This window comes from Sorex fumeus, unplaced genomic scaffold, assembly GCF_029834395.1.
Source record: "Sorex fumeus unplaced genomic scaffold, SorFum_2.1 ptg000072l, whole genome shotgun sequence".
Lineage (NCBI taxonomy): Eukaryota > Metazoa > Chordata > Mammalia > Eulipotyphla > Soricidae > Sorex > Sorex fumeus.
In genome coordinates this window covers 58,848,874-58,876,196 of record NW_026606129.1, presented here as the reverse complement: position 1 = coordinate 58,876,196, position 27,323 = coordinate 58,848,874, and the positions used below count along the sequence as shown (strand labels likewise).

Here is a 27,323-nt window from a genome sequence, read left to right as displayed (position 1 = left end):
GCATGCAAGGTAAGCACCTTGCCTACTGTTCTCTCTCTCTCTCTCTCTCTCTCTCTCTCTCTCTCTCTCTCTCTCTCTCTCTCTCCTCCCCACCCCTCCCCGTTGAATAGGTTTGGTTTTTTTTTTTTTTTGCTTTTTTTGGATCACACCTGGCGATGCACAGAGTTTACTCCTGGCTCTGCACTCAGGAATTACTCCTGGCGGTGATGCTGGGAATCGAACCCGGGTTGGCCACGTGCAAGGCAAATGCCCCTACCTGCTGTGCTATCACTCCAGCCCCTTGAATAGATTTTTAAGAGAGCAAATATAATGGGTCATGATTTACAGCTAGGTAAAGAGATCACAGAAGGATGAGGGAAATTAAACTGGAACATGTCAGTAGGGTCAGAAAACTATAAACAGCTCTCTCTGAAAAGCACTTCAGAATGAGGATAAAGGGACATCCAGCAAAGATTAAAATAGTATCCAAGTCACCTCAAATGCCTTATGAAATGAGAGCTAACAAGTGAAAATTGCATATTCTTTTACATATTTTCCTAAAAAGGGAAGCAAGCAGTGCTTTTTAATATTTCATTCAATTAGCTAAAACAATTACTTGAAAAGGGGGAAAAGAATTATAAAAATCAGAACACTGAGAGCTGGAGAGGCAATAGAAGGCACAAGGCACTGCCCTGAGTGTGGCTGACTGCTGCTTGACTGTTGGCTCTGCATATGATCCCCGGAGCACCACCAGGGGAGAGCCCTGAGCAGAGGCAGGAGGAGCCCCTGGGCACCACCCGTATCACTTTATCACTGTCATCCCGTTGATCATTGAATTACTCCAGTGGGCGCCAGTAATGTCTCTATTCCTCCCAGCCCTGAGATTTTAGCAGCCTCTTCTTACTTGTCTTTTCCCAACGAATGGAGCCTCTTTCAGGGTCAGGGGAATGAGACCTGTTGTTGTTACTGTATTTGGCATATCAAATATGCCACAGGGAGCTTGCCAGGCTCTGCCTGTGTGTGCGGGATACTCTCGGTAGCTTGCCGGGCTCTCCAAGAGGAGATATAATATAATATATATATAAATGTATTATATATATTTCGTCGATTTGCTCGAGCGGGCCCAGTAACGTCTCCATTGGAGACTTTGTTGTTACTGTGTCTGGCATATCGAATACTCTCGGTAGCTTGCCGGGCTCAATTTATGGAGTGATAGCACAGCGGTAGGACGTTTGCCTTGCACGCAGCCAACATGGCCAACCCGAGTTCTATTCCTCCGCCCCTCTCGGAGAGCCCAGCCAGCTACCGAGAGTATCTCGCCGCACGGCAGAGCCTGGCAAGCTCCCCGTGACGTATTCGATATGCCAAACACAGTAACAACAAGTCTCATGATGGAGACGTTACTGGGCCCGCTCGAGCAAATTGACGATCAACGGGAGGACAGTGACAGTGACAAATATATAAATATAAAAATATTTATATATTTTTCTCTATGATTTGTTGCCTACTGTCTGAACCCTATCAGATATGGTGTAGTAATAGTGGAAAATGGGTAGGAAGTGTCTTATAATGTGTCTGGAAAGCGGCCTGGGGCATGGCAGTGGTTGGGTAGTGGAGGTCGGCTGCCGGGACTGGGTCCCTTGGGGTGGGGAGGGCTCTCACCCGCCCCACAGCCTGGCTCAGAGTCCCGGGCACCACTCGTGTGACCCAAAAAAGCCCAAAACAAAACAAAAATCAGAATATAGAGGGAGTAAACTAAAAAGGCAGGAGACAATAAATACAACATGGCAGATATTACGGAGAGGTTGCAGGCGATGAGGACACATCCACATCTGCACTTGGCAAAGAATAACAAAGGGAGGACACAGATCTAGGTCGATGCGGGAGAAGACTTGGGGAACTATGAGACGATGTTTTCAACGAACAGCCACATACATGGCGAAATCTCTGAGAATTTATGGCCGAGTGTGGGAGACAGAAAGAGTGAGCCTCGAAGTAGATGACCGTAATGAGATGCGGTGGGAACCTGGCTCAGCTATTAACAGGATATATAGTCATAATGGACAGGATACATACAGTCATAATGTCAGGATGGTGTGAGTGCCATTAGCCCAGCCAAAACCGTATCAGGAAGCAGAAAAGCCAAGGGGAAGAAGCGCCGGGACAGGGGTGGGGTGCAGGATGCTGGGTCCAGGTGAGGAGAGAGGACCAAAAATAAATCCTGTCTTCTGTAATAGAGAGACGGTAGAGAATCCCCAAGCCTGGACAACCAACCAAAAAGTAGCACTATGAATGAGTCTGAATGAAATATTCAAAATGCACACGAGTCATTCTATTCTATCTCTAAATATTATGGCGTTTATTTATGGTGAGCAAAAAAATACTAGGGGGGGGTAAAAATGATGGGGGTAGGGAAAAAATGGATATAAGAAGTCATTTTAGAGGCTTTTCATGTTAAATGAAAAAGCCTCTAAAATGACTTCACCTTTTATGCTATGCATATGTAACTGATCAAAAAACAGAAACTTTTTTTTTTTTTTTTGCTTTTTGGGTCACACCCGGCGATGCTCAGGGGTTACTCCTGGCTCATGCACTCAGGAATCACTCCTGGCTGTGCTCAGGGGACCATATGGGATGCCGGGAATGGAACCTGTGTCGGCCATGTTGGCTGTGTGCAAGGCAAACACCCTACCTGCTGTGCTATCGCTCCAGCCCCCAAAAAACAGAAACCTTTTATTTACTTATATTTGGTTTGGGCCACACCAGGAGGTGCTCAGGGGTCACTCCTGATGGGGCTCAGGGAACCATATGTGATGTCGGGAACTGCACAAGGCAAGTGCCCTGCCTGCTGTACTCTCTCTCTCTCAAGCCACTGAAGACTGTTCTTTGTTATTTGGGTATTTTTATTTGTTTGGGTTTTTTTGGGTTTGGGGTGTTTTTGTTTTTTTGGGAGGGGCACCCCGGCAATGCTCAGAGCTTACTCCTGGCTCTGCACCAGAAGGGGTCCTCACTTCTGGTGGGGTCTGGGGACTGTTATGTGGTCACAGGGATTGAACCCAGGTTGGCTGCATCCAAGCCAAATGCCTTTCCCACTGTGTTATCACTCCAGCCCCCAAAAGCCTTTTTAAAAGTTCATAAGGATCAGTGATCGTGCTCATCTGTGGAGCACTTGCTTCACAGGTGTGAGCCCGAGTTTGATCCCTAGCGCACACACACACACACCACCCACACACACACACACATGCATATACACTGCACATGCGCACACGCGCACACACACACAGAGAGAAAGACGTTATTAACCATCTCAGATTAGATTCATGAAAGATCTGAATTACAAATGCTGGGACCAGAGGAGCAACACAGCCGTGAGTTAGGGTCCGAATCCACTGTGATTCCGACACACCGAACACAGTCCTGCCAGCTCTGCTGTCCGACACTTCCTCATGCAGCTTCTGGCTCAACTGCAGTCAGAGGTGTGTAAGCAACTCACACAGCCAGGTGTCACAAGGAGTGTGCCAGGCCTTGGCCCGCTCCCCACGCCCCAGCCCCCAACCCCTGCCAGCACGGCAACCAGAGGAGACGTGCGACATGTAAGCACACAGCCAGGAAGTATGCAGCCCTGGCATCATGTGCAGGAGCCCCAGGAAGCAGAACTCGTGTGTCTGGACTGAGAATGCAGCCCTTTGGGGCGCACACATGCAAACCCTATAACTAAAAGGTTTAATCCTATAACTAAATGAGCCTCAGGGAGGACGACAGCGAGTGAGTACCACAACCTGGTGTGTGACCCCCCCAGCAAGTACCACAGCTGTCTGCAACAATGGTGGTGGTGGTATGGGGTATGTGTGTGGGGGGGGGGGGGGGAGGGGAAGGGGTGTTGAAAAATAAAAAGTGAGTAAAATACAAACTGTTTTCTCTCACAGGAAGGATGCCATCTTGTTAACTGATGCGTTTGACTTCACGGATCAGAGTTTAAACTCAGCACTTGGCTGTTACGATGGAAATGTCTATGAACGTTTGTTCCAGTGGGCTCAGAAGTCACCCACCAACACTCAGGTAGTTGAGAACACCACACTACGAATTACATGCAGAGGGGGCTGGAGAGATAGGACAGCAATTAGGGTGCTCGTCTTGTACCCTACATTGAACACTAGGACAACCTGTGTTTAATCCCTGGCACCCCGTATGGTCCCCCCAAGTACTGCGAGGAGTGATTTCTGAGAAAGAAACCCCTGAGCACTGCCTGGTGTGGCCAAAAATACATATACATACATATATATATATATATATATATGCAGAGAACAAGCCAAAAATTGCATCTCCATTTCCCCCATTTTAATTGATTCCCATTACATTTGAAATCAGTAGACATGGTATGTCTGTTTAAAATATTTTGAGAGGATTAGAGAGACAGCACAGTGGTTCCGTGCTTGCCTTGTACATGGACAAAATTCAATTCCTCCGCACCACCTATCCTCGTGAGCATTGCTGGGCAGGGCCCAAGGGCCCCCTGCCCCCCCACCCCCATCCAATCTGGTCTATATCAGCAAAATATACCACTCTGAATTTGGCAGATGGAATTAGGATGGCCCAAGCTCTAAATTATGGTTTGACATGTGTCAAACATACACAATGAAAAACTGGCTTTCAAGCAACACAAGAAAGACCATAACTCATTGTGATTTAGCCATCTACTTCTTAACTCTAGGTTTTGTGTTGATAAGAATGAGTGTTCAGGGTCCAGAGAAATAGTACAGGGGGTAGGGTGCAAAAGACAAAACAAAACAAAACATGGACATTCAGAGGTGATGAGGAAGCTTGAGGGATGGCTCTTAAATATAATTGCCTGGTAGAGATCCCTCTTTCCTCTTCACTCAAACACAATAGCAGAAACAAAATAGGCTTCTTCCATCTGTGGCCTAGTAAAGCAATATAATTGACAATTAAAAGGGTTGCAGCAAAAAGTTAATTAGCTGTTCCAGGAGGGAATACCACGACTCTGTTTCACTGACAGAGGGAGAAGGCATAAATCCTAACAATCGGGGCCAGCACCATGGCCGGGGTCAGCATCTCAGATGCTGCTATGACCCCCACGAGGGAAAGTTACGAATGCCGATGAGGATCTTAACTGGAATGAATACATATACTCTGTAGTTAGAATTTAACAGAATTTAAATTCTGGGAATCAGTATTTAATAGAAATAATTGATTAAAGCAAAGCTACCTCATACAATATAGGTACAAACATTTTTTAAACTGAATTACTATGAGATACAAAAAGTTGTTCATGTACAAAGTTTTTAAACTGTTATGGATCACACCTAGTAGTGCTCAGAGATCACTCCTGGAAGGCTTCAAAGGGACCATATGGAGTGCCCTGTGATTAAATCCAGGTTGGCCATGTACAAGGCAAGCGCCCTGCCTGCTGTAATATAATTTTTTTTCATTTTTTATAATTTTATTTATTGAATCACCGTGAAAGCAGTTACAAAGCTTTCAGGTTTAAGTCTCGGTCATACAATGAAACACCCGTACCTTCACCAGTGCCCATTCTCCACCCCCAACAACCCAGTATACCCCCATCCCACACCCTCCCCCTACCTGTGGGGCAGATGATTTCCACATGTAATATCATTTTTTAAAGTTTTATAGTAAAAAAAAAAAAAGAAGTTTTGTAGTGCAACCATATTGTTATTCAGACTCTGAAGCATACTTTTTTTTTTTTAACCACTTAGGTCAAATTGCAGAAAAGGTGTCTTAACACCACATTAAATTGGCAACTCTGTGGCTTTTATTCACACTTAACATGGTGTTAGACTTGCTTTTAACATTTTATATCCTGTCCTACGTCACTGCTTAAATTAACATTATCCAGAGTTACAGCCTGATGAGCTACCCTCTCTCCCCAAGATGGTTGAACAACAGAAGACCAACCTGTTTTGCTATTCCCTAGCTCTAGAAAGCTGTCCTTATAATTCAACAGGCAAAAATGGAAAACTGATCTAAAGGTTTGATACAGGGTTGGGGATACGAATCAAGTGGTGGTTCACATGCCTTACATGTGTGGTACATGAATCCATCCCCTGGAAGCACATGGCCTCCAAAGCACCAAGGAATCACCTCCCCCTCCACAACAGCAACCAAAACACACACACATATACATTTCTGTGTTCAGAGGTCGCTCCTGGCAGGGCTCCAGGAACCACACATGGTGGCAGGCATCAAACTTGGGTCCGCTGTGTGCAAGACAAGCACGCCCTACCCACCACAAAAAAAAAAAAATATATATATATATATTTTTTTTTTTTTTCTTTAAAAGAAGGTCAAAAGAGACAGTACAGCGGGTAAGGCACTTGTCTTGTACAGACCTGAACAAACTGCTATGTTCCGCATGTCGGCCCCTGAACCCAGCCAGAAGTGATCCCTGAGCCAGAGCCAACACTTGTAGGGAGTAAATCCTGAACATGGACCCCAAAAACAATAAATCAATAGATGGTATGATAGGATTGGGGACATAGCTCAAGGGCAGGACTGCATGTTTTTGTTTTTAAGTTTTTGGGCCACACCCAGCAATACCCAGGGGTTACTGTTGGCTCTGTACTCACGAATTACTCCTGGCAGTGCCTGGGGACCATATGGGATTCCGAGAATCAAACCCAGGTCGGCCATGTGCAAGGCAAGCACCCTACCCCCTGTCCTCTCTCTCTGGCCCAGGATTGTGTGTTTTGCATGCAAGAGGCCCCGGTTTAATCCCTGGACTACATATTCCCAGGAAACCAAGCCAGGACTAGGGTCTCCAGCACCACACAGTCCCAGCACTGCTGGGTGTGACCCAAAACTACATTTACTGCTTAGTACAATTAGGCTACTTCTAGTGTTTTTTCTAATAATCAGCTTTCTGACATTTAAATCCTCACATAAAAAGACAACAATCCGCCACTGCAAATAAGGTTCTTAATCTAAAGATAAATACATACACTTGAATGCTCCAGAGAAAAACCCTGCTAGCAGCTGTCAGGAAATGCTAACACATATAGCTCCAATATTCCTTTTTCTCTTTCACTAACTGCTCAAAGAAATCTTCTGATTGATTCCCCATCTCACTAATATCACAAATCCTTTTAAAAAGACAAACCCCTGGTGGGTGGGGCTGGAACAATAGTACAGCGGCTAGGGTGTTTGCCTTGCACAGAGCTGACTGGGGTTCAGTCTCCAACATCCTGCATATACTTCCCAAAGCACCACCACGAGTCATTCATGAGTGCAGAGCCAGCAGTAACCCCTGAGCATCGCTGGGTGTGGCCTCCCCCCACCACCACCAAAAAATTAAAAACAAATAAAACCCCCCAAAAAAACAGACAAACCCTAGATTGGATAAGGGGCCGGCTTCTCTAATTCAGGGCATGACTTGCCACCAGCAGCATATCTGGCAAATTGTTGATGCCTTTTATTCCATTCACTTCTCTTCTGCCAACTAAGAACTGTTCTTCTCAACTCCTGATCTGTCATGGCAGGCACTTTCTTTATTGATGAAATAAATGCACATGATTACCCATACAGTAAGACCAAAGGACCTGATGCAAATAATTCTGCACCAGACTCCGGCCACAGGTCACAGCAGAGAGAGGTACACCAACGTGACTCCTGTGCGCAGTAAGAGAGGAATGTGAGGTTTAGAGAACTGCTTCCAGGCAGTTAAAATGACACATGGTTAACTTAAAATACAGTCACATAAATCTTACATTTTTGGCTCCTTAAAGAGACCATCAAAAATAGCACTTTTAAAGTATATTTTTCTAATCTGCTGCACATTATCTCAAAGCTGCACTGAGACATGTTTCCTCATTTGTACTACAGGGAGGCACTGTGCAGGCATTTCAAATAAAACAGCTCTACTGAAATATGCCTTGTGTAGACACAAAAGAACTAATGAGTCTATATTTCATAACTGTATTTCTACTCAAAGTGCTATGCAAAATCGAATGACTCAGAACACAAGACAGTCTTCTCTATAGGCAGGTTCAGTGGTGAGTTTTACCTATGAGATGATGCCCTCACTCTCTCGTGCTTTATTCTGCCCATGGCATCTGCTTTTTGGTGTTGATTTTTCTTCTCCTGATTTCATGCTATTTCAAGTCAATTCCTCCAAAATTAGCTGCAGAAAGCTGTTGTTCCTCCTCCCAGGGCAAACTCCTAAGTGATCCCTACCAATACCAATACAAGCAGTGAAGAAGGCAATGGGGACTTCAAAACAATTTCAAAACAAGAATCCAATTTCTCCACAATTATTCTCTCATGAAAATATGTCCACAAATATGTCCACAAAGTATCTAGATGGGTTAAACGCTTCTATTGATCCACTTAACATTCAGCAACTATTTCCTGAGCATATGCTGGATGCCAAAAATGATTCTAGGTACTGTGGTGCAGTGGAGAATAAAAGGCATAGATACCATCTTCAGGAGTCTGCAATTCTATCTCGCTGGGCAAAAATGAAGCATAATATAAAAGACAAGGCTAGAGAGAGCTATGAAGGAAAAAATACATTATACTCAAGGATAATGGAAACAACCTGTGGTGACAGATACTGTTTACCTATCTGATTCCACCTCTGGCTCCTTGCTGTGGGATTAAAGCTCAGTTTCAAAGAAACTCAGAAAGTCAACTGTCATTTGCATTAAATTCCAAAGGCAAATAATTAGCTGTGTTTTTTAAATTGGCCACCTGCATCCACAATTAAAATCTGCACAAGAAAAGGAAGCTGCCCTTTGGAAAAAATGTTTCTCCGTATGTTCACACAATATGAATTTAAAAAATAATTTTGAAACTTAGGACTTTACATAGTGTTACATTTTTAAAACTAAAAATTTAATCTGAAAGTAAAAGTTATTAATCCTAGCATAAACACTGTCTTAATAATGTACTTCTTTCTACAAACAGGGGAACCCTGCCTATGAGAAATATTTAAAGCCACTCTTACAAAGCCAGAAATCCAAGTTGTGAAGGGATGGACAGCATTCAAGATCCACCACCATGCGAAGAGGGTACTAAGGCACACAGATGTATCATTCAAATGTTAATGTATGTACTTAATCTATTTTTAAGGAGAATCATTATCCTTTAGAGACCAAGTCTGAAGCAGATGAAATATACCGAGATTTACTTAAGACAAAATAACCCATGAGAGGACAAAGGGGATTGAAATTGGTCAGTGAATATCTGTATCCACAGTATTCTTTCTACAACTTTGAATGCCTAAATTTTTCCACAACCAAAAGACAATAATATTATACATTTGTAGAATCTATTTTGTCTAATGTTTTGTTTTAGATCTATGTTTATTAGACAGCACTTATATCTTTATCATACATTTATTTAGTCTAGAGTATGAAATGACACATATGTACTATCCGTGTCCGAAAGTGCCTCTGCTTGGAAAAATTTAAATAAAATATAGACCCCTGAGAATGCAATTCATTATCAATTTTTAAAATCAACTTTTCATGAAGAAAATTATTTGAAATATGATAAAAAAAAAAAAGACTGGACTGGCTCAAATACAAGCAAACTACATGCTTTCAAATAATTTTCAACTGCCCAAATAAAAACACTCATTCCAGGTCAAATCTGGTAAAATTTTACCAAAAGCAAACTTTTCTCCAATACACTTGGCAAAGATGATCAATCGTTCAAAACTTTTGAATTTCTACAACTTTAAGCCAAAATTCCCACTCTCACAATTGTTTATTTAGCTCAAATCATCTTACCTCACATTACCTCGGCAGACATCTAAATGTCTGGGACTGTCACCTTTTGTAACTATTGTTTGGGCTTTGTTTTGTTTAGCTAACCACTAACCAACTTGAAGTGGAAAACATTTCTTTAGAATGGCAGCAAGGAAAGCTCGTACTGATATATCTACTAAAACCATAGCATCCTGCAAATATCATTAAGGGATTTTATTTTATTTATTTTTTGCTTTTTGGATCACACCTGGGCGATGCACAGGGGTTACTCCTGGCTCTGCACTCAGGAATTACCCCTGGCGGTGCTCAGGGGACCATATGGGATGCTGGGAATCGAACCCGGGTCGGCCGCGTGCAAGGCAAACGCCCTACCCGCTGTGCTACTGCTCCAGCCCCTAATTAAGGGATTTTAATTTTAAAATAACGGGACTGGGGTAATTAACAGATTTCTAACTTTTTTTTCTTTTGGTCAAGTGTGAAAAATTTTAACACATGGGCAAAAGTGGACAGTGTTTTCACTCTCCTTTCAAAGAATCTCATTCTTCTCTGAGAGAGGAGAAAGAGTGACCTGCCCAGGTCTTCCTTCATTAAATAATGCAACATCTAAAAACCAGAAATCAAGAAGCATATGCTTTGTCTGCAGGGCTGCACTGGTTCTCCAAGCACTGCTGGGAGGACCCCTGATCACTCAAGCCCAGGAGCAATGCACTGGGAATGTCCACAGAACATTACCCCACATTAACAAAAACAAAAACCGGAAATCAAATACACTATGCAAAATTACAGTGAAAGAAATATACATATATATACATCTCCAAATATCCCAGATCTTTTATTCACTTAATTAACTGCTTCCCAGAAGTAAATTTAACTTAATAAAACAAGTTTGTGAGTCTGGAGAGATAGTACAGCAGGTATGGGGCTTGCCTTGCACACGGGCTGACCTGCGTTCAATCTCTGCCACCCCATATAGTCCCAAGCTCAGCCAGGAGGAATCACTAAAGGAATTCCTAAAGGAATTACTCTGACTTTTCAGAGTAAGCCCTAAGCATGGCCAAGTGTGGCTCCGAAACAAAATATATTTGTGGATCAGCATAATACGTTAAAAATAAAGGGGCAAAGAGTCAATGTTTGTTCCTGCACTCAATACAAAGCTGACTGGTCATATTCTGCACTATATAACAACTGTTAACCTAGTGAAGAAAAATCTGTCCTATTCCACTTTGGTCTTATTCTGAAAAAATCTGTTGGACTGGAGTGACTGGACAGCAGCGAGGACTGGATTCCTGGCATCACGTAAGATCCTCATCCGGGGGCCAACAGGAGTGAACCCTGAGAACCACAGCCCAAAAAACAAACAAGTTCTGTCAAATTGTGTGTACATAAATGCATTCTTCTAGACAAACCAGTGACTCAACACAGTAAAACACAGTAAACTTCACCCTAATGCTGCACCCTAACACTAACACTGCACTGTCCCACCTTCTTGAATCAAGTACAAATGTGCTCTATAAGCAGTTATATACTGAGAGAGTGATATATAAATTCAATAAGGAATATGATTTCCCCCATAACAATAATCAATACAAAATTAATTTGCATATTTCATTTTTATTAGGCTTTTTTCTTTTCCTGGTAGACAGTACACTTGGGAATTGTACTGCACCAGGTATAAAACATAAGATTTCTACCAGAGGGACATTTTGTAGTCAGAATCCAATATAAATATTTCTAGTCAGACATTTCCATGGCTACAGATATTTGGTTGCTTGATTTATATGCATAGAAAGAAACAGTTGTCATAACTGTAAAAAGCAGTACTTAACAAGTACTTTTAAATGATTGAAAAGTTTTCCTTTAATATTACAATACTGCTTACTGGGTTGGAACTAGGTCGCCCTGATGATGTTTTGATTTTTTTCCAAAGGCATCACGAGTATATTCTGTTTATTCTTTCATTTCTGCATTTTTAGCCTTCTAGTTAAGTTAGGGACCACTTAATCAGAAATCATTTTAGCACTGTAATAAAAACAAAAGCTCAGTTAAGGGTAGATTATATACCATAATGATTTTCAGACTTCTTTTTATAAAAAAGGTATCTGGAGGCTCTGAACAGGCACATGCATACTCAGGTGAAGAGAACAAAACAGAAGAGTCTGCTAACACACCTTCTGGTCCTTATGCCTTCAAATAAATACATTGTTTTTTAAAAGCCCACACTGTGATTTTAAAAAAAAATCAGTCTCTTCCATCTCCTGGAGAATCAGTTTCCAGGAACTTCTCCCAGGTTTGGAGGTCAGTCATCTGTCTTCCGGGCCAGCCTGCAGAAAGTCCAGTTGTGCTCCACTGTGTTCTCATTGGCCCGCTCACTCATATGATGCACCCTGGTGTTGCGGATCGTGAACCCTTGTTTGGTAATGTATTCCATCAGGTGGACCCGGAGAGATACTTCCTGGTGATAATCACAGGGTCCGAAAGTAAAGGAAACCTGGCAATCTCTGGTGTCCATCATGTGCTTATTCCATTTCGTAAAATAGTTTGAGATACCTTCTAGTAAGGAATGGACCTTGGTGGTGATGGTTAATTGGGTTATGATGACAGCTACTGGATTGGAGTACTTGGAGAGCTTCCGAGTACTAGACAGCTCCACAACTTCTTCAAAAGTATCCATAGGATACAGAGGCTTAGGGTCATTGAGACACTGAATCAAGGGCTCAATCTGATAAAAATCTGCTTCTTTCCTCAGCAAATCAAATTCCTTAAAATCCAGGGGTAAGGTCAACTCTGAAGTTCTTAAGAAGTTGAGGACGTAGCGGAAAAGAGGTCCATCACGATCAATGAAATAATTGCCTTGCGGGTCTCGAGCGGTGGGGAAGTCTCCCCCAAACATAGCTCCAAGCATGGAATCAGGGTATCTAGTCAATGTGGTGAGAGAAGTTGTGTACAAATGTCCGCCTACATTTAATGTGACTGGGTCAGTCATCTGAAAATTATAAAAACATGATCAGTTGTCTGAAAATATTAAAATCCTAGCTTAAAAATTTTTACACAATTAAAGAGGGCTATAGGGAACTGGATCAAAGGTTGGTATGTATGCAGGAGACACCAGTTACACCTTTGGCACTGCATGGTTCCCAAGCACTGCAAGGCTTGGTTCATGCCAAGAGAAGAGTACCTGGCCTCCCAGCAGAGCAGGACATGACCAAAAAAACAATAAATAAGGGCAGAGCAATGGTATAGCAGAAAGGACACTTGCCTTGCAGGTGGCTAGCCCAGGTTCAATCCCAGGCACTGACATGGTCCCAGACCCACCAGGAGTGATCTCTGAGCTCAGGGACAGGGTAACCCCTGAGCACCGCTGAGTGTGGCCAAAAAAATCAAAACACAAAAAATAAAAATCTATGCAGACCTAATTGTTTCATGGAAATATTAATGCCAAATACTAAGTTAAAATATACCATTCTGGGGCCAGAGCAATAGTACCACAGGTAGGGAGTTTGCCTTTGCATGCAGCCAACCTGGGTTTGATTCCTGGCACCACATGTGGTCCCCTAGGCCCACCAGGAATGATCTCTAAGTGCAGATCCAGGCTATACACACACAGATACATACATAGAGAGAGAGAGAGAGAGAGAGAGAGAGAGAGAGAGAGAGAGAGAGAGAGAGAGAGAGAGAGAGAGAAAGAGAAAAGAAGGGTGAAAGAGAGAGACACTGAGGGTCTGGAGAGATAGCACAGCAAATAGGGTGTTTGCCTTGCACACGGCCGACCGGGGTTCGATCCCCAGCATCCCATATGGTCCCCCAAGCACCACCAGGAGTAATTCCTGAGTTCCTGAATGCAGAACCACGAGTTACCCCAGGGCATCGCTGGGTGTGGCCCAAAAAGCAAAAAAAGGAAAAAAGAAAAAAGGAGACTGAGTTTGTTTGAGCACCTCCTGGAGGTGCTCAAGGGACCATGCAGTGTCAGGGATTAAGCCCAAGTCAGCTCTGTGCAAGGCAAGGGCTCTACCCGATGTATGTACTATCTCTCTGGGCCAAAATGTAGTTTAGTCAACACAATCTCATCTACCTACAAGTTAGCAGCAACTTTCAAATTTCATAATATGACAGTATATGCTCTTTTGTAACAATGATGTCATATCTAGCCTTTAATTTTGAGAAGTCTCTCTCTCATACTGGGTTTTTAAAAACAATACGTATTTTGAAACAATATACATCAGATGCTATAGTACAATATGTAGAATACTTACCTTGCGTATAGTGAACCTGGGTTCAATTCCTGGCACCACACATGGTTCCCCGAGCCCACTAGGAGTGATCCCTGAGCACAGAGCCAGAAGTAAGTCCTGTGCCCTGCTAGGTGTGGCCCCAAAATAGAAAAAAAAAAAAATTACAGACAGGGTCAGGGATTGCAGCTGTGGTAAAGATTTGGCTTTTTGTATCAATGAAGTCTTGGGTTCCCTCCTCAGCAAGAAGAAAAAGAGGGTCCAGAGAGATAGTACATCGGGTAAGGCACTTGCTTTGCATGTGGTTGACCCAAGTTTGATCTCCTGCGTCCCAGAGGGTCCCCAGAGCACTGCCAGAAGCAATCCCTGAGCTCACTGAGCACAGGAGTAAGACCTCAGCATCACCGGGTATGGCTCAAAAAACAAACAGCAACAACAACAACAAAAACCAACCTCCAAACTAGAAAGACAAAGGTCCCAGGCAAATACATTTTTCTTATTGAAGAAAAAGAAAAATGGCAAAACACAAAAAAGTTCACTGACAGCCTCTTGACCATTCAGCTCCCTTACAATGAGAAAATGTCCTCTGTACCTTCACCTACTAGACTATTTTGACAATCATTATTCCATGAAGGAAAAGTTAACAGCAACATCCGTTATTAAACCAAAAAGATGCTCCCTCATATAAGTGGATATAAAAAGTTACTCCGAGAGGCTTGCTCTTCAAGCCTGTGTTCTCCCTTGAACGGGTATCTCGCTTCGCTTGTCTATTTCGTTACTTATTTCCACTTTAGAGAAATTTATGTGTGGTTTCTTTTTCTTTTTTTCTTTTTTTTTTTTTTTTTGCTTTTTGGGTCACACCTGGCAATGCACAGGTACTCCTGGCTCTGCACTCAGGAATTACTCCTGGCGGTGCTCAGGGGACCATAGGGGGTACCGGGAATTGAACCCGAGTCAGCTGCGTGCAAGGCAAACACCTTACACACTGTGCTATCGCTCTAGCCCCAGAAGTCCATGTTTTCTTGAACACATTTCCCCTCTTTCTTTGCTCTCATATCTTTCCTTTCCCCCCCTTTTTTTTTGTTTTTTGCTTTAATTTTGTTGCTTGTTGTTTGCTTGTAAGCCTTACCTAGCAATGCTCAGGTTTTTCCTGGCTCTGCAGTCAGGACCCACTCTTGGTGATGCTCAGGAGATCATATGAGATGCCAGCAATCGAACCCAGGTCACCGGCAGGCAAGGCAAGCGCCCTGCCCACTGTACTAACTCTCTAGCCCACTCTCACATCTATCCAAGCAATGTTTCATTTAATAAAAACTATCTTGCGTCACAAAAAAAACAAATAAAGAAAAGAAAGCTACTCAGAGAGTTCATATTGAGTCTGCTTATATAAAAACACCAAACCAGGGGTCAGAGAGAGAGCATAGCAGGCACGGCAATTGCCTTCCATGTGGCATACCCAGGATCAATTTCTGGCGCTCAACATGGCCCCCTAAAACTGCCAGGAGAAAGCCCTGAGCACAGCGAGGTGTGGTTCCAAAACAAACACACACACACACACACACACACACACAAAACCACCAAACCAAAGAAAAACATCCAAAACTATATCAAGTTGGGATGTCAGGGGGTGCTGAATTTAGAAGTTTTGCTTTTTTTTTCCCCTGTCTTTTGGGTCACTCTCATGGTGGTCTGGGCTATTAGTGAGATCAGTGCTTGGTGAGGGGACCAAGCAGTGCCTGGGATCCAGTCCGGAGCTTTGGAAAGCCAAGCATGCACTCTAGTCTGTCACCCCGGCATCAGAATTTTCATTCCTAAAAAGCTTTACTATGCCTAGGAATATAAAACAAGGGAAAGGTAACACGGAGCCATTTGCCGGTCTTCAAAATCAATCTGCAAAGAAAGCCTCTCACCATATAGCCCCAGTCTCCATTATCCATCTGCTCCAGCGCTGATCTCCAGGGGCCCAGGTTCCAGGGAAGCTTGGGAGAGTAGAGAAAGACATGGTATAGCACAGATAATGGAAAACAGACAAGACAGACTTTGAACCCAAGATAGCAGGACAAATTTTCTGGTTCACACCAGAAAATCTTTGCTCAACTAAAATCAGCTACGGGGCAAAAATGTAAGAAAGTATTCTCTTAGGGCTGTCTAAATGTCCTCTCCCCTTACACCACATGTACCCAAGAGGCTGATATCTTTGCAGAAAAATATCCTGCACTTAGAGAAAAGGAAAAACGTCATCCAAAAACAAAGTCAATTCGATTTTGAAATTGAAGTTCAAATTTTATAATTTATATAACGTTATTAACTCTATAATCTTATCTTGAACCAATGTTTCTTATCAAAAAGGATCTTATCTTTAGAGTCAAGGGAAGTGTAGCTCAGTGGTACAGCACATCCTGGAATATGTAAGGTTTTGACCCTCGGCATCAGCAAGACCACCACTACCACCACCAAGTAAGTTTGTTTCGAAGGAGGGAAAAGTTTTCACCCACATCAGTGATACAAACTAAAAATCTCAGTAAGAGCATTCAAGACTATAAGGTCAAGACACTAGTATCAATTTCCAAGAGAAATACATCAGAACAGTATTTATACGGTAAAAAAAAAATGATGTCTTTAATAATCACACTTTTTAAAGCTAATTATACTTTTTATGCAGTATCAAAACAAATATAAACCAATTTAGTTGTCAAATCATTAGAACACAAGTTGGACAAAAAGAACCTTACAAATCTGTTTAAATATCACTTATAAAGAACCAGTCTTAAGACAATGATAAACACCCAATTACTAATGATGCCCGTTTAAATTTATTTTTCTCTACAATTCAAAGGCACTTAAAGTTTCACGGTACTAATTTGATTTAGTCCGTTCTCTCACAGACATCACCCTTCACTGCACAGAGCAAATTTCAGAAGCTCTGACAAAAGACAGTAAGAAACGTGAACTTACTGGTATTTGCCCAGGAAACGCACTGCCTTATTTATGTAGTCTTTGAACAGATTCACTTTTCCCACTTTTGGAGGAATCTGGCACACAATTCCCAGAACAGGCCCTGGCCACAGATGATCACAAAGGCTCTTTCTCAAAAGGTCACTCAGGCATGTGGAGAACATTTGCATAGCACAGCATGGGCTGAAATCAGAGCCCGAAGCATCCATTTCTCCACCTTGCAATTTCTTCAAAGCAAACAAGATAAAATGTGGACCAGACAACATGCAGTCTGTTTTTATTCTGCACACTCAGCAGCTGAATGTAGATTAGGCCTTCACATGCTCAGGTAAGAAGTAAAACAACTGTCAGATTCAGGACTGCTGTGGTTCATTTCTCTGATTTGTTTCACAAACGGTATTTGAAGTAAACAGAACCAAGTAAACTTGGTAAAGAAACAGGCTTTTACCAACTTCTGTCATGAACATCTGACTCGGTTCTGGTAAGAGCGACAGATCAGTAACTGGAGAGTTAAAAAGACCAGTCATCCAAAAGTTCTAGTAAGACACTCCTCTGTAGCACCTTTCCATCACCCTAGTCTTCATTCCCAAGTCTCAAAAATAATTCAGTCAACCAATATGGGGGTTGTGAAGAAGTGAGCATGTGAGCTCGGGCGGGGGGGGGGGGGTCATCTACATATATATAAGGTGAAATCAGGCTTACAGGTTTCTCCCACTTTTCTTTTTTTTTTTTTTCCCCTTTATTGTATTTTATTTTTTTTTAAAGTTGTAGATTTACAATTTTTTGTGCTTTGGTTTCAATTATACAATGATCAGATACCCATCCCTCCACCAGTGCCCATTTTCCACCACCATGGATAATATCCCTCCCACCCCCATCCCCCCATCCCCCCTGTCTCTGTGGCAGGGCAATCCCCTGTGTTCTCTCTCTCCTTTTGGGTGTTGTGGTCTGCAAAAGAGGCATTGAGTGGCAAACATGTTCAGTCCATAGTCTACTTTCGACATGCATCTCCCCTCCTGGGAGGATCCTCCAAACATCCTTTATTTGGTGCTCCCGTCTCTATCTGAACTGCCCTTTCCTCTAGGATACCCGGCTGGCCTCTAAGTTATGGAGTAATCCTCCTGGTGCTGATCTCAGCTATTCTTGGGTATTAATCTCATACTTTGTTACTTTATATCCCCCAGATGAATGCAATCTTTCTATGTCTATCCCTCTCTTTCTGACTCATTTCGCTTAGCATGATACTTTCCATATTGTACCACTTGTATGTAAATTTCATGACTTCATCTTTTCTAAGAGCTACATAGTACTCCATTGTGTAGATGTACCAAAGTTTCTTTAACCAGTCATCTGTTCTTGGGCATTCAGGTTTCTTCCAGTTTCTGGCTATTGTAAAGAGTGCTGCAATGAACAAACAAGTGCAGATGTCACTTCGACTATACATTTTTGCCTCTCTGGGATATATTCCCAGGAGTGGTATTGCTGGGTCAAATGGGAGCTCAATTTCTAATTTTTTGAGAATCATCCATACTGTTTTCCAGAAGGGCTGAACCAGTGGACATTCCCACCAACAGTGAAGGAGTGTCCCTTTCTCGCCACATCCACGCCAGCATCGGTTGCTTTTGTTCTTTTGAATGTGGGCCAGTCTCTGAGGTGTGAGATGGTATCTCATTGTGGTTTTGATCTGCATCTCCCTGATGATTAATGATGTAGAGCATTTTCTCATGTGCTTTTTTGCCATTCGGATTTCTTCTTTGAGAAAGTTTCTGTTCTTCTCCCACTTTTCAAAGCCAGATTATTCATATTTGGCACGATTTGGTAGGTTATTTTCTGGCATTAATAGTATTGCCATTACTTTATGTTCCACTACTAAGATCTCCCCCAAATAACCTCCTAACTCATACCAAATAGAACTTTCAGATACAGGAAAAAGCTGTACACACAAATAGGAACAGTAGAAGCCATGCCCTCATGAAACCTTCGATCATGAAACCTTTTAATCTGTTGCATATCGAAAGCAACACGCAACAACTGATGTGCAAGGCAGAATTCAAAAGTGCTATGTAATAAATGAACTGGCAGAGGTCTGCCAGAAAATAAACAAGAACAATTACAAACGGGAAAACGAAGGACTTCCAGGAAGTGCCCGCTCAATAAAAACCTAAAGAAATATTTGGACAACCTGAGAAAGTATTCTAGAAGGAAGAAACAATTTAAGTAGGCAGATGTGAAGGTCTTTCCCCTGCTCCCCCACACGGAACATTCCAGGTAGCAGTGAGTAAAGAATGAATTACTGCGCCCATTTTCGAGATGAAAAATAAACAGATTATGTGACCTGCTCATAGGTCACAGCTGAAAGTAACTAAAGAACTTGAGTTCAAATTTCTAATTCAGAACTGTTCATAAATCTACTCCTTCAGTAAAAAAATGCAGTTAAAAATTAAAAGAATTAAAAAAAAATTAAAAGAATCAACTTTAGACCCCAGGGAGTCATCTACTAACCCTATCAACCTAGTAGGAATTTGTATACAAATAAAACACAACTCTGTCAACAATCACAATGACTCTTTCCTTCCCAAAAGGAAAATAGTAAAAACCTATTCATTAGGGTGACTGGAAGAGGCTATCTAGTCTTATAGACAAATAACACCAATCATGAATATCCGGTTACATGAGAGAGCAAATTCAAGAGGAAAACCTGGCAAAATCATGTTATAGCTGCTATGTAAGATCTGCCCACTATAATTCTTCTCCCCCCCCCTTTTTTTTTCTGTTTAATCAAAGCAAGATAACTCTGGGCCAGAATTGGAGTTCAGCAGTAGAGCATCTGTTTCACATGTACGAGACCCTGAGTTCAATCCCCAGTATAACATCTTGAACAATCCTTTAAAAAAGAATTATTTGGTTCAACCCCTAGAACCACCAAGGTGTGATTCCAGAGAAGAACCAGAAGCAAGCCCTACGGACAGCTGGGTGTAGCTCCAAATCAACAAACAACAACAACAAAAGGGGCTGGAAAGATGGCACAAAGGTTCAAGTTCCTGCCTTACATGCAGGGGACCACGGCTCAATCCCTGGTACTATACATTATTATGTCCCCTAAGGATATGTAAATATCAGGAGGAATCCCTAAGCACAACCCACTGTGGCTCAAAAATGGAAAAAAGAAAAATGTTTTTCAGATAATGTCCCTGAATCTCTTACTCGGCAAAACTCCAGGTTCTGTTCTAGAACACATATATAAAGAAAGCTCAAGCTTAATAATTCAGATATGAAGGGGCCTGACCGCTAATCCCAGTTTAAATTCCAACACCACATATGGTCCCTCCACACCAGACTGCCAGGAATCACTCATTCGCACAGATTCAGAACTAACTAGCTTCTTAGCACTGAGGGGAATGGTTCAACTCCCCCAGACACCCTGCATGCCCCCACCAATGAACAGTTTAGAAATATAACCATTAGAATCTATATTCGCACATTTTTCTTAAAAAGCACCAAATAGCCTTCCTAAACTTGTCTACATGATATATCAAAATAAAATATGAAATTACTATAAGACACTTTCTACAACAACACTAAACTGTCTTAAAAAAAAAAATCCAGGTCAGAGAATAATCAGCAAGTAGGGCACTTGCATTGCACATGGCTGACCTGGGTTCAATCCCACAATATGGTCCTCTGAACAGACTAGGAATGATCCCTGAGCAAAAAGCCAGGAGTAACCCCTGAACACCCTGAACCCCAAACAACAAAAATAATAAAACAAAGTTAAAAAAATAAAAACTGCTCACTAAAATACTCTAATGGATGGGGCTGGAGAGATAGTACAGCAGGTAGGGCATTTATCTTGCACACAGCGGGCCAGGGTTTGATCCACAGTACCCCTTATGGTCCTATGAACCCTGCCAGCAGGAGTGATCCCTGGAAGCAGAGCTGGGAGTAAGCCCTGAGCACAGCCAGGCGTGGCCCAAAACCAAATAAATTAATAAATAAAAAGCTCTAAGGGAGAAGAATAACTTTTTTAAGTAAAAAAAAAAAATCAAAGTGAATACAAAGCTCAAAGGTGAAATACTGCGGTATTGTATTGATTAAATTTTATCCCTAAACTTTTGTGAAAACGCTTACCTCCAGCAAGAAGCCCTAGAAAGCAGACTTCACATTATCCACAAGCTGCACAATCAGCCTCTGAATGGACTACTAGAAGTTTTCACAGATAATGCAGATGAATGAAATATAACAGAACCCACAAAAGGACTTTCAGAATAGTCTCAGTCTCTCCCACTGAATCGCTTTCCAGAGCTGGTAACAATTAGAAAATGATTCATTTACTTTTCATCTTCGCTCCCTTCTGGCACAGATTCCAGTAGTGGGTTTAAAGAGAAGTTAAATGACCATGAGACAGGCAGCAGGAAGACGATCTTGAAATAGGCATCAAATGGGCCTGTTATACACTGAGGAAGACAAAGAAAACCCAAATATTTGAGAAAATTTGCCAGCACTGGAATTCTGAGGATAACAATAAGATTCCTTTAAAATCATTTTCCTATTAATAAGGGCTTAACACAATGAACAGTATATGCCCAAAAACTATGGTCCATAAAATCAGTTGACCTGAGAAGTCCTGACCTTTTCTGTAGATTCTTTTAGAAATAATAACTGACCATTTCCAGAAAATATTCAATACTAAAAATTCACCCTCACTTAAAGTTGGAGGGCTAATGACTGATGCAAAAGTTCTGACCATGTAATAACAGCAGATAAGTAAAACACGTAAAGAATTTTTTAGAAGCCATAAATTGCTATTTCTAAAGTGGTGAACCTAAAGAAATGCACACACTTCAACAATTCATAACTTAATAACTCTAAGAGTCCCTGAAAGCCATTCGCTCCTCTCCACTGAAGAATTACAATTACTGTCTTTATGGATAAAGTAATTTAACATAAATATTAGGTTCATCACTTCTGCTACAGACCAAACCTGACACTGTCTAGGACAAAGTCCTATCTTATAGAATAACCTCTGCACTGCAAAGCATACCTCCAAATCTGAATGAAACACAATGAAAACCTGTACCCAATGCCTTCCTGGTGTCATGCAGCTCTTTGTTAAATGCCTTCCTTTCTACTGAAATCTTTAGGATGCAGAAAAGACGACTCCGTAAATTTCACTTTTACATACCTTTAAAACTGCCTTTGCACTGAATTTCTCTTTCCTAGAAAACTAGGAGTCTGTCAGTGAAATAGTTTTTAATGGAAACTGGTGCAGAGACATCTAAAGGCGTCTGCATTAACAGTCACATACACAACCACACCCACACAAAATAGTCATATAGGGTACCACCAGCAGTGGCCAGACGCGTAAGGGAAATGTGATTGTGGTGTTAGATCATCCTTGATTTTTTTTCTAAAATTAATTCTTTCTCCTGGTCTAGAAGAAAGGTGCTCCAGACTGAAATGACCTTAATTCAAAGAACTATCACAATCAGTTACAAAATCTCCATGAAATTCCTCTTCTCCTCAGTTTCTACAAGGCAACACTGCACAGCACCACCCTAACCAGAGATATTAAACAACACAAAAGCAAAAACTGACCTACAGGAAAACAGATGAGGCCAAGGGTTCTGTTTTGGTCTGGTTTAGGGCCATACCCAGTGGTGCTCAGGAGTCACTCCTGTGGGCGCCCAGGAACAAACTCACATCTCCTGCAGGCAAAACCCCCAGGACCAAGGTTCTGAAGTCACACACAAACCAAGAGCAGAGGAAAGAGAGCTGGTTGCCAACCGGCCCCAAGTTCACTGCATTACTAAATGAGTCCCTGAGCAGATCACTCTATGCCCAGTTTCATCTTTGGGGAAAAGGAGAAAATAATCTTGAGATCCGGAGTATAAACCTGCCAACTTTGTAAACTGGCAAGCATGAAATACGTGACACACTAGCAGCCCTGGCATAAATAAATTCTGCTGCAAACTGCGAGACTTGGGTGCGAACACAGTCACTTACAGCACTGGAGAGCAGGTGGCTATTCTGGAGGACAAGGCTTCTTCATTCCCAGGCCCCGTGGGTCCTCCCCGGACTAAGGGTAAGTGGGAGCATCGGGCTTGGACAGTGACCACCAGACGCGTGAGCTCTTCATCACACAAGGCACCTCTCTGAAGCATGACTCAGGACTATCTCCAAGATAAAGCCCGTTCCCAGATAAAGGTGCTTTCCCGGCCAAAAGAGTTCAGTTCTCAAAACCCAAGCTGCGGTGACGACTCCAAAAGAGTCATACGCAGCAGCAACGCTTTAGTTAAAATCTGATTCGAGAATACTGAAATTAAAAAATGACACAAATCTTAGGGCTGGCACTCCGGCCCTCCTGACCGCTCAGTCCTTTGGAGTGTCCAGTGCTGGACAGACAGTCCTCCACCTACCTAAACTGCAGGTTCAAAGATCCTTCCTTTTCCTTGCCTACCCCATTTAGTCCTTTGTAAATGTTTTGGTCTTGGCCAAGACCGCAGGCCTGTGTGCTTGACCGCTGTCCACCCAGCCCCTGGGCTTCGTTTTTACCCTAGGGGGCATTAGTGACAGCAAGAAAATCAACCCGCGCCCGCCCGGAGCGGGGTTGGTTGGAATGGTAAGCACCTCTGGGGGGTGGGAGGTAGGGGGGGGGTCGCTCCACAGGTTCGAAGCCAAACCAGGTCCCCGGAAGCTCTCTGCCACTCGGACCGCGTCCCTCATCAAGGTCCGAAAAGATGGACTCTTAACTTGCTCTGGGACCGGCCCGGCACAGGGCACCCCTGGCTCCAGCGGAGCCAGCTGGAGATGCGTTTGGTTTTCTCCCGTGCAACCCATCCCCGAGGCAGGTGCTCCTGGGCTGACCGCAAGCGTCTTTAAAATAATAATAATAATAATAATAATAAAATTTTGTAACCATTTATTTTGTGCATGAGGAGCATGAGGAGCTCAGAAGGGGGTGGGGGGGGAGGTCTGGTCTCCTCGGGGCGGGTCCCCGCTCAGCAGCCCTGCCCCCGGGCTTTATCAATTAGGGCCAAGGGGGGCAAGTCGACGCCACCGCCAGGACCATAAACCCCCCACCTCCAACACACACACACACACACACACACACATAACCCCCCACCTCCAACACACACACACACACACATAACCCCCCACCTCCAACACACACACACACACATAACCCCCCACCTCCAACACACACACACACACTCACACACACATAACCCCCACCTCCAACACACACACACACTCACACACACTCACACACACATAACCCCCACCTCCAACACACACACACACTCACACACACTCACACACACATAACCCCCCACCTCCAACACACACTCACACACACACATAACCCCCCACCTCTAACACACACACACTCACACACACATAACCCCCACCTCCAACACACACACACACACTCACACACACTCACACACACATAACCCCCCACCTCCAACACACACACACTCACACACATATAACCCCCCACCTCCAACACACACACACACTCACACACACACACATAACCCCCCACCCCCAACACACACACACACACTCACACACACACACTCACACACACTCACACACACATAACCCCCCACCTCCAACACACACACACACATAACCCCCCACCTCCAACACACACACACACACACACATAACCCCCCACCTCCAACACACACACACACTCACACTCACACACACACTCACACACATATAACCCCCCACCTCCAACACACACACACACACACACACACACATAACCCCCCACCTCCAACACACACACACACACACACTCACACACACATAACCCCCCACCTCCAACACACACACACACACTCACACACACACACATAACCCCCCACCTCCAACACACACACACACTCACACACACACACATAACCCCCCACCTCCAACACACACACACACTCACACACACATAACCCCCACCTCCAACACACACACACACACACACACACACACACGCGAGGGGGGCCCGCGGGAAGTTCCCCCGACCCGAGCCGGCCCGGACGCGGGACGGAAGAAGGTCCGGGGGCCCGGGCGGCGGGCGCGCACCCAGCCCGGCACCCGGGAGGAGCACGGAGCCCGCGAGCAGCGCCGGCCGCCCGGGCCCCGGAGCCCCCGCCGCAGCCGGCCCAGGGCGCGCGCCAGCCCGGAGCGCGGCGCCCGGGCCCTCCCGAGCCCGCGGCGGCCTCCCAGCCCCGGGCCCGCCCCACTCACTGCGCGGCGGCGGCGGCGGCGGCGGCCCGGCGGGGACACGCCGGCGCCGGGAGCGCGAGCGCGAGGACCAGCGAGCCCGCGCCCGGAGGCGGCGGCGGCGGCGGCGGCACAGAGGACGACTGAGTCCGCGCCCGGAGTTGCGGCTCCTGCCGCCGGGCGCGGGCGGCGCCTCCCCGGCGAAACCGCGGCGCCGCGAGCGCGAGCGCCCCCTAACGGCGGCGCGGGCCGGAGGCCAGCGGGCAAGGCCGCTCCGGAGAACTCGGCGGCGAGCGGCCCCGAGCCCCCGCTCGCGCGGAACGGGCTTTTCAGGGCCGCCCCGAAGCTCCGCCCCCGAGGCGCCAGTCCCGCCCCCCGAGGCCCCGCCCCGAAACCCGAGGGCCCGCCCAGGACCCGCCTTTACTTCCCGTCTCCGCCCGCAGTTTGGGGTTAGCCTGGTCCCACACCCGGCTGTGCGCGGGTTCTTGCCCAGCTGGGCTTCCCCACTTTCGTTTCTCCGGTGATTTTTTTTCTCCCCCCCAACATCTGTGGAACTCTGACTCTGTGTGCCACACCCCAAGGAAGAGAGCAGGCCCAAGGAAACCGACAAAGCAATGGCTAGTTGTGATCTTGTGTTGGAAGGGGTATGATTAGAGGAATTTGATGAAGACTAAGGGAAGGGTGGGGGGGGGGTTCTGCTTCTGAGCAGCGGCCAAAAAATACCTAGACACCCCCCACCCACCCCTGCGGACCTGTGGGCAGAGCACCTTCTGCCCTTTTTTACCTCCCTGGAATAAGGGGAATGACTTTGACTTGCTAGGGAGGGACAGCCAAGCGTGGTAAATATTAAATCTGTCTTCAGCAGCGAAAATTGAACAGATTAAAGCAGATTCTCCACGTGCAAAGTCTCCAAGATTTGGTGTCTAGTTCACCAAAGTGCCAGAAAGTCTCAGAGCTAATGGATCTCCAAGTTGAGACACCTTCCAAAACCCACTGGCGCTTCCTGCTAAGCAGACCTTTTTCTCTGTCCAGGTGGAACCAAGTATGTTGGTTTTGCCATTTCCCCATCTCTACTAGGATAACCACTGGCCCTAGAAACTCCCCCGTTTCATGTCTGTCTGTGTATGCAGAGAGCTGGCTCTGAAAGTTCACAAACGTTTATCAGCCTGATCATCACAGTCCTATCTGATCTTATTTTTTTCCTTTCTGAAAACAAACTGACAGGTAAATAAATGCCATAATACTGCAGCATAACTGAATGCTACATAAAATCACTGAAACTCAGTGGGTGAGGATTAGGGAAATGTGTGCAAAAATAAACAGACCACAGAACAGTATACATGTATTTTATTTATTTTTCGTTGAAAAATGGAGCAGCGTCCCCTCCTCCCCCTCCCTTTGTTGTTGCACTGTCAGGGGCTCACATAGGGGGTTTGGGTTGCAGCAGAGAGGATCCCAATGGCAGGGCAGCCAGGATGACTTCCGGCATGTGTGCCTGAGCTGGGGACTGGACTTTTGGCCTTAGTCTACAGGCAGGCTTTTTTGCCACTAAATCGTATCCTGAGGGCCCTAATTTTATTTTTATGGTGTGTGTGTGTTTGTGTGTGTGTGTGTGCGTATGTGGCCACACCTGTGTGGAAGAGAGGTGCAGATTGTTCCAGAGCCAGCTGCATGCAAGGTGTCTTAATTCCTATACTCTCTCTCTCCCTACCCCACTGCCCCTCTCCCAATTTTATCTTTTAAAACATCCAAATGCAAACTTTATATATATCGATATAGGTATATAGCAAATGACCATAAAACTGAGTAATAGGCTATAACTGTTGTGACTTATTTTTTAATATTCTCAGGATCAGATAGTACAGAGGGATCGATAGCACTTGCCTTGCACATGGCCAACCTAGGTTCATTCCCCCAAGAGTACCACTGGTCCTCTGAGCCTCAAGAGTGATCCTTGAGCACAGAGCCAGGAGTGAACTCTGAGCACCAATAGTTATGACCCCCTCCCCAAAAAAAACAAAAAATATTCTTCTCAATTTCTGGATTTCCCTCAAATCGATGTTGATATTATAATTTTTTAAAAAGTAGTTTTCCCAAAAGACAGACAATGCTGAAATTGTCCTATGTTCAATTTCATGCAACTGAAAATCCAAAACTGTCCCTGGTTTTATTTTATTTATTTATT

At 44.2% G+C, this 27,323-nt stretch overlaps 2 protein-coding genes across 4 annotated transcripts in view; one reads left to right on the top strand and one right to left on the bottom strand.

Annotated features, from left to right (window-relative positions):
• The window catches only part of ACOX2 (acyl-CoA oxidase 2), a 34,634-nt gene extending 25,345 nt beyond the window's left edge, over nt 1-9,289 (top strand). For both annotated transcript variants that reach the window (XM_056129267.1, XM_056129266.1), the window contains exons 14-15: nt 3,906-4,038; nt 8,923-9,289. In XM_056129267.1, coding sequence (XP_055985242.1) covers nt 3,906-4,038; nt 8,923-8,985 — 196 coding nt within the window. In that variant the 3' untranslated portion in view covers nt 8,986-9,289. The remainder of the gene's footprint in view (nt 1-3,905; nt 4,039-8,922) is intronic.
• Nucleotides 9,290-11,331: 2,042 nt separating this feature from the next.
• Nucleotides 11,332-25,463, bottom strand: KCTD6 (potassium channel tetramerization domain containing 6). Of its 2 annotated transcripts, none has more exons than XM_056129269.1 (3): nt 25,163-25,463; nt 15,865-15,933; nt 11,332-12,711 (listed from the first exon to the last, which is right to left on the bottom strand). In XM_056129269.1, exons 2-3 carry the CDS (start codon nt 15,889-15,891, stop codon nt 12,025-12,027), a joined length of 714 nt encoding a protein of 237 aa, XP_055985244.1. In that variant the 5' UTR covers nt 15,892-15,933; nt 25,163-25,463; the 3' UTR covers nt 11,332-12,024. The 2 variants fall into 2 exon arrangements, with proteins under 2 accessions (XP_055985244.1, XP_055985243.1); XM_056129268.1 differs by lacking the exon at nt 25,163-25,463 and adding an exon at nt 21,242-21,260.
• Nucleotides 25,464-27,323: the final 1,860 nt, after the last annotated feature.